Source organism: Anser anser, assembly GCF_964211835.1.
Source record: "Anser anser genome assembly, chromosome: 14".
Taxonomy (NCBI): Eukaryota; Metazoa; Chordata; class Aves; order Anseriformes; family Anatidae; genus Anser; species Anser anser.
The window spans coordinates 15,091,813-15,109,832 of record NC_139735.1 but is presented as its reverse complement, the minus strand read 5'-3'; the positions used below and the strand labels follow the sequence as shown (position 1 = coordinate 15,109,832).

Here is an 18,020-nt window from a genome sequence, read left to right as displayed (position 1 = left end):
TGATGACATGACACTAAGATCACAGTTGGCACGCAGCCACCATTTCATAACATGCAGTTCAAATCTTTCTGAACAGTTGAATTTCATTTTTATTCAGCTCATTTACCAAGAAAAATTAATTTGTACACTAAAAATACTTTAGTACAATCTGTATATTCAGTATGTGATGAGCAAATGAGATCACATATCACAGAAGATCTGATATTCACTTTAAGATTTAGTTTTCTACTTTCCTTAACTATATATTGTATATATTGATATAACTGTATATCTACTTTCCTTAACTATATATACTATATATTTCCTTAACTTTCTGGACAGATTGGAGAGTGGGGCGATCACCAACCACATGAAGTTTTAACAAAAGCAAGTGCCGGGTCTTGCACCTGGGACGGGGCAACCCTGACTATACATACAGACTGGGCGACGAGACGCTGGAGAGCAGCCCCACAGAGAGGGATCTGGGGGTTGTGGTTGACAGCAAGTTGAATAAGAGCCAGCAGTGTGCCCCGGCAGCCAGGAGGGCCAACCGTATCCTGGGGTGCATCAAGCACAGCATTGCTAGTCGGTCAAGGGAAGTGATTGTCCCGCTCTACTCTGCGCTGGTGCGGCCTCACCTCGAGTACTGTGTGCAGTTCTGGGCACCACAGTACAAAACAGACATTAAACTGTTAGAGTGTCCAGAGGAGGGCGATGAAGATGGTGAAGGGCCTAGAGGGGAAGACATATGAGGAGCGGCTGAGGTCACTTGGCCTGTTCAGCCTGGAGAAGAGGAGGCTGAGGGGGGACCTCATCACAGTCTACAGCTTCCTTGCGAGTGGGAGTGGAGAGGCAGGTCACCTATTCTCCGTTATCACCAGTGATAGGACCCGCGGGAATGGTGTTAAGATGAGGCAGGGGAAGTTTAGGCTGGACATCAGGAAGAGGTTCTTCACCGAGAGGGTGGTTGCACACTGGAACAGGCTCCCCAGTGAAGTAGTCACTGTACCAAGCCTGTCTGAATTTAAGAAGCGATTGGACTGTGCACTTAGGCACATGGTCTAAACTGTTGGGCAGACCTGTGCAGTGCCAGGAGTTGGCCTTGATGATCCTTATGGGTCCCTTCCAACTCGGGATATTCTATGATTCTATGATATAATAAAAGCAAGGAGAGAACACAAATGACAGACATATGTCAACCACAGGTAAAAAATTAAACAATAAACAAAGGCAAAAAACAGTAGCACAGTGCTACCAGACACAAAATTGTTTCTTCTGTCTACTTAGAAAAATTGCCTTGCTTGTACATTTGGTGTTGATAAATGTTTTAAAATGAAATATTTGTGAACATCTGATCAAAATATCAAGTTCCATAGGAGTTTTGATTTAATATTAGTAGTTAGAACAACAGCACTTTCTGCAGAATAGACAGTCAATTACAGACTGACTGAAGGCAGTTGGGCTGCTGATTCAGGTGTTAACTATTTCCTTGTTCACTGGGAAACATATGTATTTCACTTTCCATTGTGGAAACCATTGTCTGAACACTCATCAGAGCAGAGTAAACCCTTCAACTAGATTGTATACAAATCCTGGCTTTTGTTGGTAATCCTTCAATAACACTACTTGAATATTACAAGCTTCATTTCCCACTATTAGTGCTTACATTCAATCAATTATTGTCCTGAAATCTGGACTGGACACAGACTGCCACTACAAACTGATGCCTAATATTTGGATAGTCGTTTAAATAGCTTGTTAAAAATTAACATAATGGAGGACTCCAGCAAATTTTAAGAAATTCATGCTAAAGCCAAACACTTCAGACCCCAGTTTGAAAAGCAGATAACACCACCGTAGGTAAATAACTCTGTACATATATCTACACTTTGCTTTTTAACTACAGCTATCCATTTTGTTTTGGTAACATAACATGCTAGAGCAAAGACACAGAAATACCAAACAAAAATATCACTATTAAAAATATCATTAAGATCTAGATTTGCCAATGCAGGCTTTATACACAGTTTCAACACATTGTTTCCCAGCTTGCTATTCTATTAAAGTTACACCCCATCTATATATGCATTCTGATCATTCTGAGTAATATCCCAAATGCCTACAAAATAAAGCAGATCTGGGTTATTTCATACAACTTTCTCTTGAGGTTCATATTAATGCATCCAAAATTTCTGTACCTGAAAAAACAGTATAGCAAATTATGAATGGTAATTTAAAAACAAATTATCTTCTCCTTCATTCTCAACTATAAATTATGTTAATAATCAAAATGCCTTTTACAAGACTACTATATTAAAGATAATCAAAATAACTCTCTTCAACAGTTCTATTCCAAAGAAAGAATATATCTGTTTCTAATAAAGCTAGACTACTACAAATGACTGCTTTCCACATTGTATTTTTAAAATTTTCTTCACTCACCTGTAATTCCAGAAACAAGATGCCTAAATAAAAAGAAGTTAAAAAAGGAGGAAGCAGCTCTGACAGCTAATGAGTTCTAGGGTCTGGATTATTTGCACGTAACAGGCTAAAGATCAGGAAAAAAAAATTATCTAGAAGCCAAAATATGTGAGGACCTGTAATGTCTATACTGAAGGCCAGGATCTTCAGAACTCTTGAGAAGAGGCATGTGCTCAACATTTAAGTATCTCAAACACTACTTGTTTGAAGGTGCCAGCCAAAAATATTAAACAGAATGTGCTCCAATTCTTTTAACTCATATTCTATTGGAAGGAGTATTAATTACACAACCTTTTGCCAGTTTTGTGCCTAAAAATTAAACACATTTGATTCTATTCCCCCTGAAGGAAAAGTAGGAGTAAAGAAGCTATTACAAAGGTGCATAAGAAGTCAGCATAAGCTCTCTCAAAATAAAACCTGTGGTAAACAACTGAGTCAGGGGATGATTCTTCCTACTCCTCCCATCACATTTAAAGTTTGCCTAAGGAAAAGCCTTAATTGGGACTTGCATTCTCTAACTGGGAAGTGACTGCCAAAACAGTTCGTGCTAGATTTTATTTTTTAAATAAATTCAAAAGTACTTTCTGGAAGCAACCTGAGATAATGCAATCTGTTAAATTTAAGGTAGGGCTTAAGTGATACTTAAAAGTTAAGTAATTAATGTTTTTCTTCTATTTGGTAGTGTATTGCACTTGTGTGACACAACAGGACAGAAGAAGGAATAATACATCCAATATCAACTTGGTTCAAGTTTTACACCAGGCTGTCTGGCTTCAGAGAAAACTGTTTTGTGTTGAGCAAACCTCTAAAAATGTTAGAAAACAAATTCACAGAAGATGCATACTAAAGACCCATCCTGAGGTCTGTCAGGATCATCTTGAAGGAAGCTTCACTCAATGAGGTGAAGCCAGCCCAATTGTATGGTGCAAGTATGAGTTATTTAGTGAAGGTACTGCATGTACATAAAAGTAGAAATGTACCTTCCTTGTTGTAGTCACTCTAAAACTAATCATACTTGCAGAAAAAGTTTAAAGCAAAAATCTATTAGCTTTTATGAGACAAGATAAAGGCCCCAAGGCAACTTAATATTATGCTTTAAAAGAACACTGTAGAACTTGTTATCCTATATATGGAAGAAAACTTATGTAGTGTTCATTTCCTTTTTTGACAAAGTTTATAGTAGTTATTTCCATCTCTACTATAACACATTGCTGGATGGAACCAAGCAATATTCAATGGTTTGACTTAGGCAAGCACCTTATACTAGATGTCTAATACTCTTCCCCCAGAAGATATGGAGAAATCTCACTGAATAATGTGTTATACTGATCAGCTAAAGCAAACTTTTAAGATAGACCAGTGGCATCAGTCTACTTGATTGGTTGGACACATCAAATTTGACATGGAACTTAGTTATAATATAGGTGGCTTGCTTGTAAAAGTGCCTCCTAATGAGTAAAGAATATTTGAAAAGTGCTTAAGAGCATGACTACACTTCCTGTTGTATTTTTTTTTCTCCACTCTGCAGATGCCTGCCTTTATAGGGAAAGTGAAGGGTTTATCTTCCCGAAACTCTGAACAACATGGAGCTCTATAAAGCTCAACAAATTAATCTCACCCAAATTTAAAGGGTCTGGTCTATAGAGAAATTTACCTATGCAAAAAACAGTTCAACTTTGGTTGAGTTAAACCCTCTTCCACATCTGTTTGCTCTTTGAATGAGTCAGCAAGTGTATTGGAATGACAAAAACTTAAACGTGAACAAATCTCCTCAACTGATAAGATGTAGTTTGATTTCATAACAACTTCAAGGTCATAGCACAACGTAGCTTTCTACTATGCCACACTAAATATAACATTACTCAGCTCACACAAAATACTTGCAAGTCAATTCACAAAACACAGCATAACGGCTCAGAGAAGTTATTCCACACATCATGGATTAACAGAGAATACAAACCCTATATGGAAGCCCTTTAAGCTTCCATTGCTGAAGCCTGAATTCACACAAAACATGATTAGAATACAAAAAAATCAAAGGAAAATTGTCCAATAAGTTAATATGGAAATATTTCATGTGAAGTACCACCATCTGCACTATGCTGTCCTAAATTCCTATGAGTCAATTAATTAAGTCTAAATGATAGAGCAGTGAAGGTAGAGTTTAAAAGGCCTTAACAAGGACTGTGACCTTTCCAATGAGTCATTTAATCAGAAAGCAGGAGTCATTAGAGTTGCACAGAATATGACACTTAAGATTATCACTTCAGGCTGGATTAGTTTTAAAATCATTGTAAATCATTTCACTGAAAAGTTATAGAAATGCTTTTATTAGTATTGTCAAAGAATCAAGCAGTCAGGGACAGGAAAAAAGTGACCAAGTTCTTCAATTGCAGCACTGATTTATTCCCAATTACATAGTTCACAGAACCACAGCACTAGCATCTGTACTTCCCTCACCAAACCTATTGACTATAACTATGGACTATAACCACAGCTGGCAGACCAGCGAGAAAAAGTCTGCACGTACCATGATAACAAGCCAAGCGTTGGAAGAGAAAGTACCTGGCATTCCTGGAGAAAACCAGCAGTTAGCTCAAGAGCTGAACAAGAGCACAGTCCAAGAGAGAAAGCTTATAAGACACCGTAAAATAAAAATAGAGGAAATGCAGGTTGATGAATTTTGTTGCACATTTAAATCACATGACTTTGTATCTGTGGCTGTCAGCATTTAACAGCATCCAAAAGAAAAATCAGAAACCAACCCTGTGGACAGATGGAACATCTTGGCTGTAGACCAGAGAATATGAACATAATCTGAAGTGCCTTTATCAAACATTTTTTCTTAAATATATGCATTCAAAATGCAGGTTAAAAGCTGGTTAGGTGCTAAGGGGGGTTTCAAGAAAGCTTACAAGATTAAAGAGCTACACAGAAGGGAAACTACAACTAAAACAATTGTGAAACCTATTAGAGAGTCAAATGGAATTAAGTGGGTTCAAGAAATGGTACCAGTTCTACTAATTCACATTGTTGTATTTTCATAGCTGAGGAGCATGGGAGGACAAACTATCTTCTGCTTGAAGTCCCAAGTCCCAGCTTCACTGTAAGTTGAGGAAAGCACATCTGTTTCGGCGTCTATCACAGATAATATACACTGTGCAGCAAAATAATGGCACTTTCGATGCTTCCTTCATGATTACTTCTGTTTCTATAACATTTAAACTGGACTTCAGGTGGCAATTCTTTCTTATGACCCAGTAAGCTACGTATTTGAATTAACAGAACAACAAACAAGATTTAACTTCATTTCTATTCATAAGCTGTCTATGCAGGATTTTACTAAGAGAAACTTTCCTCTGAAGTTATAGAAAACTGAGCAGCACAACAGCACATGGGCAGAAAACAGTATTTCCACCATTCAACCCTGAATAACAGAATAAAATTAATTGTAGAGGCAGACCTGCCATAAAAACAGTTTATTTAAGTAGTCTGAAACAGGTGATGAAAAAGAAGATACTAAGAGATACTAAAATTTTAGGTAAACAGGATGAATGCAAACCTCATTGTGAACTCAACATATGCAAAAATATATTCATGATAAAACACAAATAATTTTTCAGCAGACATTGAAACCAAATGGTACTCACATTCTAGCTAAATTACCCATATAAGAAATGGAGACAGGTAAGCTCCAGTTCAGGAGCCTGGCTTATTCAAAGAGTCAAAACCAGTAACTGCCTACCTTAGTACTTTATCATAGTATTAACAAAAAAAAAAAAAAAAAAAAAAAAGCTTTGCACTTGGAGAAAGACAGTGACATCCAGTAGTACATTAGTTAATCAGGACCATCTTCTTAAATAGCTATTTTTGGAGATATTGTTAAAGTCCTATCAGATAGTATCATTTAAACCAAAGCCAGATCCCAGCTGCTAAGGTCAGCACACAACTTAAAAGGTCCCAAGACATTACATAGACATATAACACATATAACCACAGGTTAAAAAAAAAAAAAAAACATTGTTTACTGCACAGTTTACTATTCTTTGGATATGATCAGTGTGAAAAAAAAAATCTGTTAACACTTAAAAACAGATCACTTTACCTCAAATTCTTAACAGAGGTTAGCTATTTCCACTGCTACAATCATGAAGAAATGGCTATTTAATGAACACATACATAACAATATCTACTAATTCATACTTTATGTTAAATATATGTATATATTATATGAATAACACATGAATATAGTTTAGCTACACAAAGTACAATATCCTGATAAAGATTACAGGAGAACCCAGGTGAATGACTAAGTTAAATGAATGCAATAGGGGAAAAAACAGCTGATCTAAGTTATGTTTTAGCTTCCCTACCACCTTAATCTTCATTACTGAGTGTCTTTCAAGTAGAACTCCTTTCCATCATACTGAACTGACAGAGAATAGCACCCCCCCAGTTTGTATTATGTAGTTATATCTTAACGACATTCCACAATGGGGCAGACTCATTGGTATTGATTGAGGGCTGAGTAATGTGACCATTCTCCTCTTTTCCTAATACTGAGGTAATCCCCAAAAGGAAGGCTACATAGTTGGAGTAAAAAGTGTCTCAGTGCTGAGAACTGCTTGCGTTTCTACTTTTAGCTGAAGGAAGCATTTGTGTCATTACTGCTGAGATATTCTATCTTCTTCCACCCAATTTCAAACTAGTACTTTTAGGGAACAGAGCCTGAGTTGTGACTTGTATCAAAAACATACATATATATATATATATATAAATTGGCGTTTTAGCATGTCATTGTAATTGCTATATAAAGTGATATTAGTTTTCTGAAGAGCTATGTTTGGCCCTAAAAAACAACGTGAATTTACCTGAGTTTGAATAGCACATCTAGACTAATTTTGGCTGAAGTAAAACTTCATGAAACCAGATGCACTGCTTCACACTACATGACACAGGAAGTTTTTCCATTTGTGCTAACCTTTCAAGCTATTCATCAATGGAATTTGGGTAAGAAGATTTATTATATTGTTAAAGACACTATAATCATAAACACAGAGCAGAAAATATTATTGCAGTCCATTTTCACTGAAACATTTTGTGAAATTTTGCACTCTAAACTTGTAAGATTAAGCAGTTCTGTATATTAAGGTAGAGCAGAAATATTATTTATGATTTTGGAATTAAAACTAGGGTTATGCTGTTGATTTTCCATTAAAGCTATCAATTACTGTAATTACATAGTAAAGAAATTAGGACTAAAAGTCCCAGAATTTTACTGGGCTAAGCAAGTATACAAAGGACACACTCAAGTGATTAGAATCTTCCGTTTCATCTTTCTAAATTATCACATTTGATTCAATACTACTCATTCCCCTACTTCTACTTCTCCTCTGTTTTCAAAAGCAAATAAACTGAGAAAACAATTCTGGGGATGGGGATGGGTGGGGTGTTGGATCACAAAAAATTTACAAACCTTCAGAAGTCTTAAAAACATCTTTTAGCGGTTTGCTGTCAAGACTTTTACAGGTCAAATCATTTTCAGCCTGCCAGTCACAGAATGAAGCTATTGAGTTGCTGTGGTTGATGACATGCTTGTAAACTGGTAGGGAGCAGGCAGCTGAAAAGAAATTTAGATACTGTATGACATGCCTTAAAGCCCCTTAAAACTAGTAACTTTTCGGTCTGATAATTCTCAATGTAAACAGTCAGGTATCAGATGCTATTAGAGGGATTAACTTTAAGAACATCAGGTTTTGTCCAGTTCATGCGGTCTCACATAACATTATATGCTTCCACACTGAGAACAAGGCCACTTGATCCTAAACAGTATAAAAACACATCCATTAGTTCCACCTTAAAGTGTTTAACTGCTTTTACTTTTTAAGAGGGGCAGACACAGGGATAAGCACTGAAAGTAAAATCACAAGAAATTACTCTAAATCAAAAGTTGGTTAAAAGCAATCTTAAAAATGGGAAAAATAAAAGTGAAATAAAGTACAGCTCAATTTATTTGTCTTCCCTGTTACAGCCTAGGATAAACACACTTAAGCTTACTGAAATAGGAATGTTTAACAGTGCTGATACTTACTTAGTATTCTGGAATTTCAAGTTTTAGTTGGTTATAGAGTAATGAAACTCAATCACTGATAATGTTACTGATTGTGGTTTGTGCATTCCTATGTAAAATGACCACAAACTATTCCTATATTATGTTGTGTATAACACCACTTTTATGCATATGTGGTTGTGTTTTTAACTTTGATGAATTCCTTCAAGAAACAACTCAGTTTGAGTTTTTCATTATATTACCTTTAAGCATTGAATTATAGCTCTTAAAGCTTACCATTAGCTAATTATTTTTATTTTTACATTTGCCAGTCATATATCTCTTAATTAGCACTTTCAGAAAGCACACACTAAATGATAAATGGATGTATAGTATACCTTAACAAGAAACTCAATATAATCTTCTAAAAATTTCAAATACTACTTAACAACGATGAAAAATTTTAATCAAATAAGAAAATTAAAACAATGAACTATAGTTAAAGATTAACCTAAATTAACATTATCCATAATTAACAAGAACAGTTAAATAAATAGGAAAAAAAACACACCAACAACAATTTGGTTAGTTTATGCTTGTTTTCCCCATTCACTTATACAAAACTCCTAGTCTGACATACATTTGGGGAAAAATGAAGGTGTTTTATAGTAAGCCTGAAAAGGGCTTCAGGTGAAAGCTAAATTGGTTTTGACAGCAAAAAAGCTAATGATTTCCAGCTTGGAAAGCTGATTAAATGGTATATTCCATTTCATTTGAAATGCACAGTAACAGTGCTATAAATCCTGTCCAAAATGTATTGAAAACGTTTAATCATGTAATTTAATTTGAATTAAATTCATTTTAATTAAATTGAAGTTTCATTAAATAAATTTGTCTTAACATTTAATAGTTATTACCTGTTTCTCATTATACTTGGTCTTTGATTATCACAAAGACTTCTAAGTAGCAACAACTGAGTGCTGTCCCACCTGCGCGGGGACTGCAAGCTGTACAAGCAAACAGTAATTAAGTGAGATACCCACAAGGTGGTGCTGGTGATACGCAACAGCTGGGTAACAAGCCAAGGGGATATGCATCTTCTGTTTCTTGTGAATTCTGAAAGACATTTCAAAGATGGGTAAACTATAATTTTGGCTAGATTAGAAATACATGATTAATAATTCTAATGATGATATATGTGTATTCTTATATGTGAAATGTAAATTTTGATGCTTACGTGATGCTGTTATCAAACTGTATTTCTCGTGATGAGCAGAATAATACCTAAATACTGAGTTAGCTAAATATCATTGTAATGATTTAAACACGAAATTATATCAACTAGTGTTAATAACATGGAAAAAATAATGAAGATTTTGGATCAGTTTTAAATTACAGATTGATCATAATGGGTATCTAAACTGATATTGGATGTGAAGTTTAAGAGACCTCTTTAGATACCACTTTAAAAAGAAAGTTTAAAATTCATTTGAGTTGCAGTGCACCCCATGTTCTGTTAAATATGGTTTTGGAAAACAATTTCAGGTTAGAAATTAGGAGAAATTTCTTCTTGGGTAGAGTAGTTAGATATTAGAAGGAGTTGCCCAGGGAGGTGGTGGAGTCACCGACAGTGGGGGTGTTCAAGGAAAGGTTGGACCTAGTGCTTAAGGACACGGTTTCGTGGGTGATATTGACGGCAGGGGGACAGTTGGACCAGATGACCGTGGAGGGCTTTTCCAACCTTAATGATTCTATGAATTTAATATATTTGTTATGAGACCCATTTCTAGAGCTCCTAGGTTTAAACAAACACGTTGCAAAACTTATTTTGTTATCTTTTACAAATTCTAACAGTTTTGTGATTCAATATTTTACAACTGTTATTTTAACCATAAAAGTTTAGAAAGCTTTGAATAAACATCTAATTTGGTCTTGTATTTTACAAAAGGATGAAAAGCATAAAATAGTTAAGTAGAGTATAAGGTGCTAGTCTAGTTATAATGTAAATTTCCACCACAGCTTGGCTCTGAATTTGTCCACTGAAGTATACATCTGTTGAAGTACACACACTTCCATAATTGGACCCCTGTCTACTACATACATCTAAGAAGTTTATTAGTAAGGCCCTTAGCCCATTCAAGCAATGGCAGAAAACATGACAAATTTATAATGGAAAAAAAAAAAGGCAAACTTTTTTTATAGCAGAGTAGCTGAAAGTGTATTTAAAAGAGACTCTTACCCCAGATAGATCTTTTTTTTCCCCTAAGCAATCATGTGAAGTTTCAGAAGGTTAGTTAATATGAAATTAGCAAGAAAAATGCAAAAGACCTTTTTGTTTAGCTAACATGCTTAAAACAGTGAGATGAAGTGATTTGGATGAGGTCAACCACTAATAGGTTGGAGAGGATTAGAAACAGTATGTTACTGGCCCTCAATCTGTTGCTGTAATTACTGAACTGAGTGAGTTCTTTGCAAGAGAACTTAAGTATTAGCGTACTTGGAATTCACAGTAATAATCTACAGATCATGAATTCTGTTTAGTTGAAAGTGAAAGTGCCTCCTGTCAAAGAAAGCAGAACAGTTTAGTGATATACCAACTTAAAAATGTGGAAGGGATTAAAATTTGGCTTTTAAAGGTTGCACTAGCAAGTATATTAACATGGCTTTAGTACAAAATTGAGTTCTGAAACAATGAAGAATAGGAAAATGTCAACAAATAAACAAAAATCAACTGTAGTGTTCCAACAAGTTACTTAACCCTTGATCTGTTTAGCCAAAATGACTTAAGCAGCAAGTAATCAGCTTGTCAGTAGGCTGCTGTAACTCGCTTGCTTCCTGTAGCATTTGGACGGTAAGTACAGGAGCAAAACAATCGTCAGCTCCCATGTTACACTGTCGAGATTCACTGAGCAATTAGCAGGTAAAGATTAAGAGTTGTTTTGAATGTGATTTGCTTTAATGTAGATAAAGGCAACAAGCCTCCTCTACAGAATAAAGCCATATAATTGTTGTAATTACTCCATTGCTTAACACAGAATGCTTGCCTGCTAACAGAGATAAGACTTAGAAGGCATGCATTTACGTTTCATACAGTCACCAGTGTACAGATTTAATTAAATTCATCTATCCAATTGTCAATGAACAAAACCATATAAGCTGCTTGCTCACAAAACATTAATGCATTAGTAACCCCTGGATTTGTAGAATCTCTATGGGAAAATAGCTGCAATTGCAGTCATAAGCAGGAGAAAAGTTTCTACAAGAAAATACATAGTTCCACTGGCAAGCTGGGGACTAAAGACAACCTAAGCTGACGTGAAATATGGAAACTGTCTTTTCAGAGCTAAGTGGGGGAAAAGCATTTTTCTCTATAAAGCCAAATTTACTACAGAAGATTAACTCAATGACCTTGTCTTTCTATGCTCGTCTGCAACCACTGAAATTAAAATCTACTTTCCTACAAGCTAAGTACATTTCAATGAATCCTGGTATATAGCTGAGCTGCAAATACTAGTATTATGTAGCTATTAAATATTTTATCACACTGGTGAATAATCTTGTAACATTCTGACAAAACAGTCATGCTACTTGACAACTGTGCATAGCAAGTAACTTATGAGCAACTAAAAGATGCATGTATTTTATATGCACAAGTAGTATATGTGATCTGTAAAACAGTGTCCTAGTTGGGGCCAATTCAGGAAGGAAAAGAGAACAACTTCTGAAAATAATTGAATGGTTTAAATAATGATTTTGTTATTTTGTATCTACGCTCCTAAGTCTGAAAAGCAGAAATGAAAAATCTGACTGGGGAAAATATCATGGAGCTTGTTAATGCATTTCATGTATTAAATATCAGCTACAATACACAACAGTGGAACTGAAGTGGGGGAGAAGCAAGCAGCTATTTTACCTGGTCTGTGGGTTAGCATGAAGTGACGGATAACCAATTTGGTGGAGTCATCATGTTAATATAAAGTATTCACAATGCATTTTACTTTTTTTGAAGCTGTACTCAGTAACTGTCAGGAGAACTACATGGATGTGTTAATTAAGTCACTGTTATCTGCGCTTTTAAACCAGGGGGTTGAGCTGTGGGTATTTGGTGTGGCTAATCACTCAGGGAATGCAGCAGAATCAGGATTAGAACAGAGGATTCTCTTGTTTCCTGCCTGTGTTTTAATCAACTTGGCATTCTTGCCTGTCTGGAGCACTCTGTATAATTATTAATCCCATTTCTATTGACAAAAGCTAGACCCACACATCTCGATTAAATAGTATCGTATAGAATAACCTATGGTTTGGGCTATTTTGTTTTTGTTGGCTTCCTCTATACTATTTCATGCCATGTGCTCATTTTCCAAGCCCCGGTTATCTAAAGACATCTATTTCTGTCCTAGTTGCTGCAAATAGGATTGTTACCCATGCATCCACTTAAAGCCTATTGCTTGAATATAACTTTGCATTAAAAGGGTTGTATTTCTGTCACGGCAGAATTTGTATTAGTATATTTCTATGCAGTGACTTTTGGCGTGGATGTTATGTCAGATGCGAGAATAAGCCTACCATAGTCACTGATCTGACTGAAAGTGCAAACATAGACGAGTAAGTTAACCTTTGAAGCAGTGGTTAAATTTAAGAATACTCAAGCTTCCTTTTAGGGTGGGGAAGAACAGCAGAGAGAAGCTTGCTTCCCTGTCAGTGTGCGGGTCCCAAGAAACCCTCAGGACTGCACATCAACAAGTGGTTATTTGTTGATGAAGTTTGCTCAGGGCGGATATTATTCACATCTATGCATTTTGGAGTACCTAACACTAGGAGATCCCTCCCTGGTGGAGAAAACCAAGCTGAGCAGGTACTAAACAACATCGGGAGGCAGCCAACCCGTGGGTAGAAGTTCAGGAATCAGCTGCGCTACCAGCACTGCATTATCCTCGGAGAGGTTTTAGGGAAGCTCCCCAGAGCTGAAGGGAAGGCTGTGCGAGACAGGAAGGCTGCCGTACGCCCCCTCAGCGCCTCTTCTGAGAGGCGCCGCCCCGCCCGCCTCACGTAACGGTCGCGGCGGGCGCGCGCACCGCCCTCCTCAGCGGCCAGGCGGCGGCGGCTCTCGCGAGAGTTGGGGAGGCGGCGCGGAGGCGAGTTTGAACCCGGGAGCGGCGCGGGGCGGAGGTAATGGGGGGGGGGGGGTGGGGGGGGCGGCGGCCGGCGGCCTCCTCCTGTTGCTGCTGCCGCCGTCTGTCAAGGCACTGTGTCTGAGGGGGGGAGGCGGCTCCTCTGTCCTCGGGGGGCTCCTTCCTGCACGGGGGGTGCTGCAGCCTGGGCGCGGCTGAAGTTTTTTGTGTGAAGCGGCGGTTAGGCGGTGGGGTAGGCGAGGTCTGGAGCCTTCCGTGTGCAGTCTGACAGCAGGTGTGGGAGGGTGCCTAGCCCCAAGTAAATAACTCGTGAAACTCGCTGTAGGATGAAAGGAGACGCGTTATTTTATTGTTACTCGCTCTTACCTGCCCACCTTGTTAGTTATTTATTCCCCTTAAAGCCCTGTTTTCAGAGGATTTGAATTAACCTCCGTAGGATTGGAAATGGGAGGCTGTGCCCTGTGTAGCAGCGTAGCCCTAAGACCAAAGCCGCCTGGTCTCAGTGAGCTGATCCCAAACGGACAATGGAGAGCAGAGGTTCTTTGTGATCCTAAAGGCACGTTTCAGTTTCTCCCTAACAAGCAGTGTGTCAATAAGGAAATTATTTATTTTTTTCCCTGTGTTTCTATGATAAAATTGAAAGCCTAAAATTCTCTTGATTTTATCCAGTGAATAATTTATTAAGAGCTAAACGATCTTGTCTGTGGAACTCGAGCAGAACGTGCAGAAGAGCCTGGAGAAGCAGGATGAGACCCCAGACAACCCTCAGCACCCCTGCAGTGCTGGTGCAGCCCCCTCCCTGCTCCCCAGGCCCCCCGCACTGCAGCCCTCCTTGGCAGCGCTGCTTGGTCTGGCTGTTACTCAACTATCTGACAGCTGCCTCCAGAGATTTGAATAAGATTTGCATTTCTGTGGGGTTTTAGCTGGTGATCTGCATTTTCATGAGACAGCATTAGGCATGGGCGCTGTACAGAAAAGGATTGTCATGAAGGACAGCAGCTTGTACTCATCTGGGCTAGACAACTGTTGCTTTCTTTTATAGGTGGGGTGAGAGAATAAGATCAAGCAAGATTTAAATGGACTTCTGAAGGTGAGTTAAAAATACTGCTCAAATTTAATTTAGTAAGCTAGGAGCAATCTACTGTATCTTAAATATTAGCGTGTTACTGGTTTGATCAGAAAATAAGTTTTATTTCTGTTTATGAACTGAGGATGAAGTAATCCCCTTTGATGCAAAGTCATACCAGAAGTTGTAGCTTAGTTTTGTTTATATTACTATGTTTTGCTATTAAATGTTTCAATATTAAATTCTCATAGTGTAGGTGTACTTGTAGTACTAGTAATGTTACTGATTATTTTTAGAGATTATAGGCATTCCGACTTTCTGTCTTTCACTGGTTTCTTTTAGTTTAAAGTTGCAAAACTAGTGTTTCAAGCACTTCGATAGGTAGATGTGGATAAAAAAAAAGTTTCAGAGCATGTCCAGGTAAAGTATTTGTATGTGTTAAACTTTTAATAACAGGAACAAATGATAAATGATGTGGAAACTCACATTTTCTAATTTCCATCTCCTTTCTGGGAAAGGCATTAGCATAGTTATGATATGATGTCATTTTGTATGTTAATATAACTTTATATACATGAAGCTGCTAAACTCTAAGTGGGGTTACCTTTGTTACATAAAACTTAAAAAAAAAAAAAAATTGAAATGAAGGCATTGCACTTAGAATCATGACTCTTAGAAATACTATTTTCTGAATCCAAGAGTCAAATTTACTTGTGATTAAGACAAGCATCTTGGTAATGTTCAGAAGGATATGTTCAGATGTGCTAGTAAGAAGTGGCAACAACTAATTTATATATATAAAAACAGGATATTGAATGAAGAATGACTTGGATATTGAAGTAATATAAATTAGGAATGTTGGCTTTGGATGAATTTGCATGAATTAAGTGTAATTTGTGTGCACAAGTAATGTTATATATAGTTTGTGTGGTTTTGTTTTAATAACACAGAAAACATCGGTCACGTGCGTAATAGTGTTTTTAGAAGGTTGTTTCCTGGCCTTCACTTCAGTTACGCATGTCAAGATAGCTCTATGTAGGAGTTGTCCGCTGCATGCTATTCATGCTGTATAGTCAGGAATCAGCTGACCAAACTTACAGAGAAGCAACTATTCACAGGGTGGCATCTTACAGAGTTCTCTTTTCTGTCTTGTATTGATGAAAAATAAACTCCTTAATTCTGTTTAAGAAAGGAAATTCAGTAACTTCTTTTGAGATTAATTACTGTAACTTACTACAATACCTTCTTTAATAATTTGTTTTTAGTCTTGAAGTAACAAAAGGAGAAAGAATGGAGACAGAGACTGTGTTAAGTCTTAGACAACAACTCAAGGAAGCAGAGAACGAGCGAAGGAAGGCAGCACAATATGGCTTACATTTATTGGAGTCTCAAAGTGAAGTTCAAAATCAGTTGGATCAAACACGTCGTGAATTGACGGAGAAAACTGAGGTGATGTTTTAAACTTGAAAAAAATTAAGAAATTTCTTCTGTTTTCTGAAAGTCACAAGTGGTTTAAATGCCTTTTAGAGTCCAGATTAATTTTAATGAACCTTTTTACTTTAAGTATTTGTTGAGAGGGCTTTTTGTCAGTTCTGTAAGATGTTGAGTACACTCTTTTTTTCTAGCTAGGTCAGGGTTTCACATTTTATTCTGCATCAAATGCTCAGCGCCACATAGGATTAATTGGCTCTATTGTGGAATGAATAGTAGTTGCTAAAGTCAATTTGCTTTAGAATATGTGTATTGAGTATGTTTAACAATTTGTTATGCTCTGCCTGTAAACTTGGCGTCACTTAAAGCAGTAAAAAAGCATGTTACCAGCAAGACTACAAAATGGGTTTCATGGGCTGTACACTCTTTAAATTTGTAAATACCAAGGGACTCTGAAATCGTTAGTATATTTCTTTACAGTTTAGAAAAGAAAGTAGTGTAGTGTTACAGTATAGAGATATTACTTAGTCTTCCAGTCGTCTTCTTGATAGGTGCACAAGAAAATTCCAGCCTAGGACATCTCTTCCACTTTTCCTAAACAATTTAATTTTGACTTCTTTGTTTGTTCTCAGTCAGCCCATCTTTCAGATTTTCTGTTTTCTCTTAATCTGGTCTTTTCCTGGCAGTACATTGCTATCCATTCCTTTGTGATAAAGCTAAAATGTGTTTTCGTGTGGCCAGCTGGAGTGTTGTAGCACCCTGCTGTTGTGAATGAACACTAATAACTTATTTGATTGGTGTGCCATTAGTAGGCTTAGTGCAAGAGGGGCAGTTGGAAAGCACAACTAGCGAAGAAGGCAGAGCAGGATCATCCTTCTCTGCAGGCAGCCTGACATGTTAGTTACTGTGGCGCAAACCTGCACGCACAAGTTACGTTCCACCACTGTAGACTGGAGCAAAGTTATGAGTTAAACTTGTGTGAACCAGTCCAATTAGTGACTTAGATTTCAAGAGCTGGGGGAAGGAATTGTGTACTTTCATCTAGTAGAATAGCATCCTTTGTGAGAACTGCAGTTATCCAACAGCTTCTTTAGAACTTGATTTCCGTACTTCTCGTTGGAATCTGAGTTCCAAAGCAGTTATTGTGGACACATTAATTCCAACAGTAGTTGCCAGAATCTTTCAAAACACAGAAGTCTCCGTACGCTTCTGTAAAAGTCCGCGTAGATATTTGATGGTAGACTTTCTTTACGTGGGTATGGCCGACAGTGCATTGCCAAGTCTTTATCATTGTTAAAGCTCATTCTGTATATGTGAGTTAAGCCTGTCCCTGATAAGCTGATGTCTAGGCAGCAGAGGTGGATTTCCTACTCGATAGATCTTTCTTTTGTTGTTTCTCCTTTTGTCTTCTGGTTTGTCTTCTAAGATTGATTTTAAAGAAAAATACTCCTACAACTTCGGAGTAACTACATTTTGGCATTTTTTTGCATTAGCTTCCTTTTTGTTTTCTTCCTTTTCCTTAATTGCTGGCTGAATGGAAAAGTAAAATGATGTTCCCCTCTATCGGTAGCTTCTGTGTATGATCTGGCATACAGGGAAACAGATTAAAAAGCCTTTCTTAAGTCTGGAAAGGCTGACATGTTTTATAACAGAACACTAGGCAAGTTTGTCTTTATCAGACATAGAACCCAGCTGTTCTGTGGTAGGGGAACACTCAATACGCTGTTACTAACTCTTAATACGATTGAGTTCCATCTGTGGTAGAAATGACACAAAAGCTCTCACTGAAGTTTTCTGTTAAACTTGCAAAAAAAAAAAAATAATTTGGTGCCAACACTTTATTTTGAATGTGAAGATGCCATTTCCATGGAGGACAGAATAC

At 37.2% G+C, this 18,020-nt stretch overlaps 1 protein-coding gene and 1 long non-coding RNA gene across 8 annotated transcripts in view; one reads left to right on the top strand and one right to left on the bottom strand.

The window, feature by feature from the left end:
- Positions 1 to 1,111: 1,111 nt before the first annotated feature.
- Positions 1,112 to 9,136, bottom strand: LOC310881252. The gene is made up of 4 exons (XR_014572275.1): positions 9,081 to 9,136; positions 8,552 to 8,639; positions 7,937 to 8,282; positions 1,112 to 2,177 (listed from the first exon to the last, which is right to left on the bottom strand). It is a non-coding gene; the product is annotated as an uncharacterized lncRNA (long non-coding RNA).
- Positions 9,137 to 9,557: 421 nt separating this feature from the next.
- Positions 9,558 to 18,020, top strand: part of SPDL1 (spindle apparatus coiled-coil protein 1) — a 28,017-nt gene continuing 19,554 nt past the window's right edge. Inside the window, exons 1-3 of one of the 7 annotated variants that reach the window (XM_083798216.1) lie at positions 9,558 to 9,647; positions 14,684 to 14,731; positions 15,973 to 16,156. In XM_083798216.1, coding sequence (XP_083654342.1) covers positions 15,998 to 16,156 — 159 coding nt within the window. In that variant the 5' untranslated portion in view covers positions 9,558 to 9,647; positions 14,684 to 14,731; positions 15,973 to 15,997. Of the gene's footprint in view, positions 9,648 to 13,143; positions 13,679 to 13,818; positions 13,916 to 13,948; positions 14,198 to 14,683; positions 14,732 to 15,972; positions 16,157 to 18,020 lie in introns of those variants that run through there. The other 6 variants (XM_083798218.1, XM_083798214.1, XM_083798220.1 and 3 more) reach the window with 6 other exon arrangements.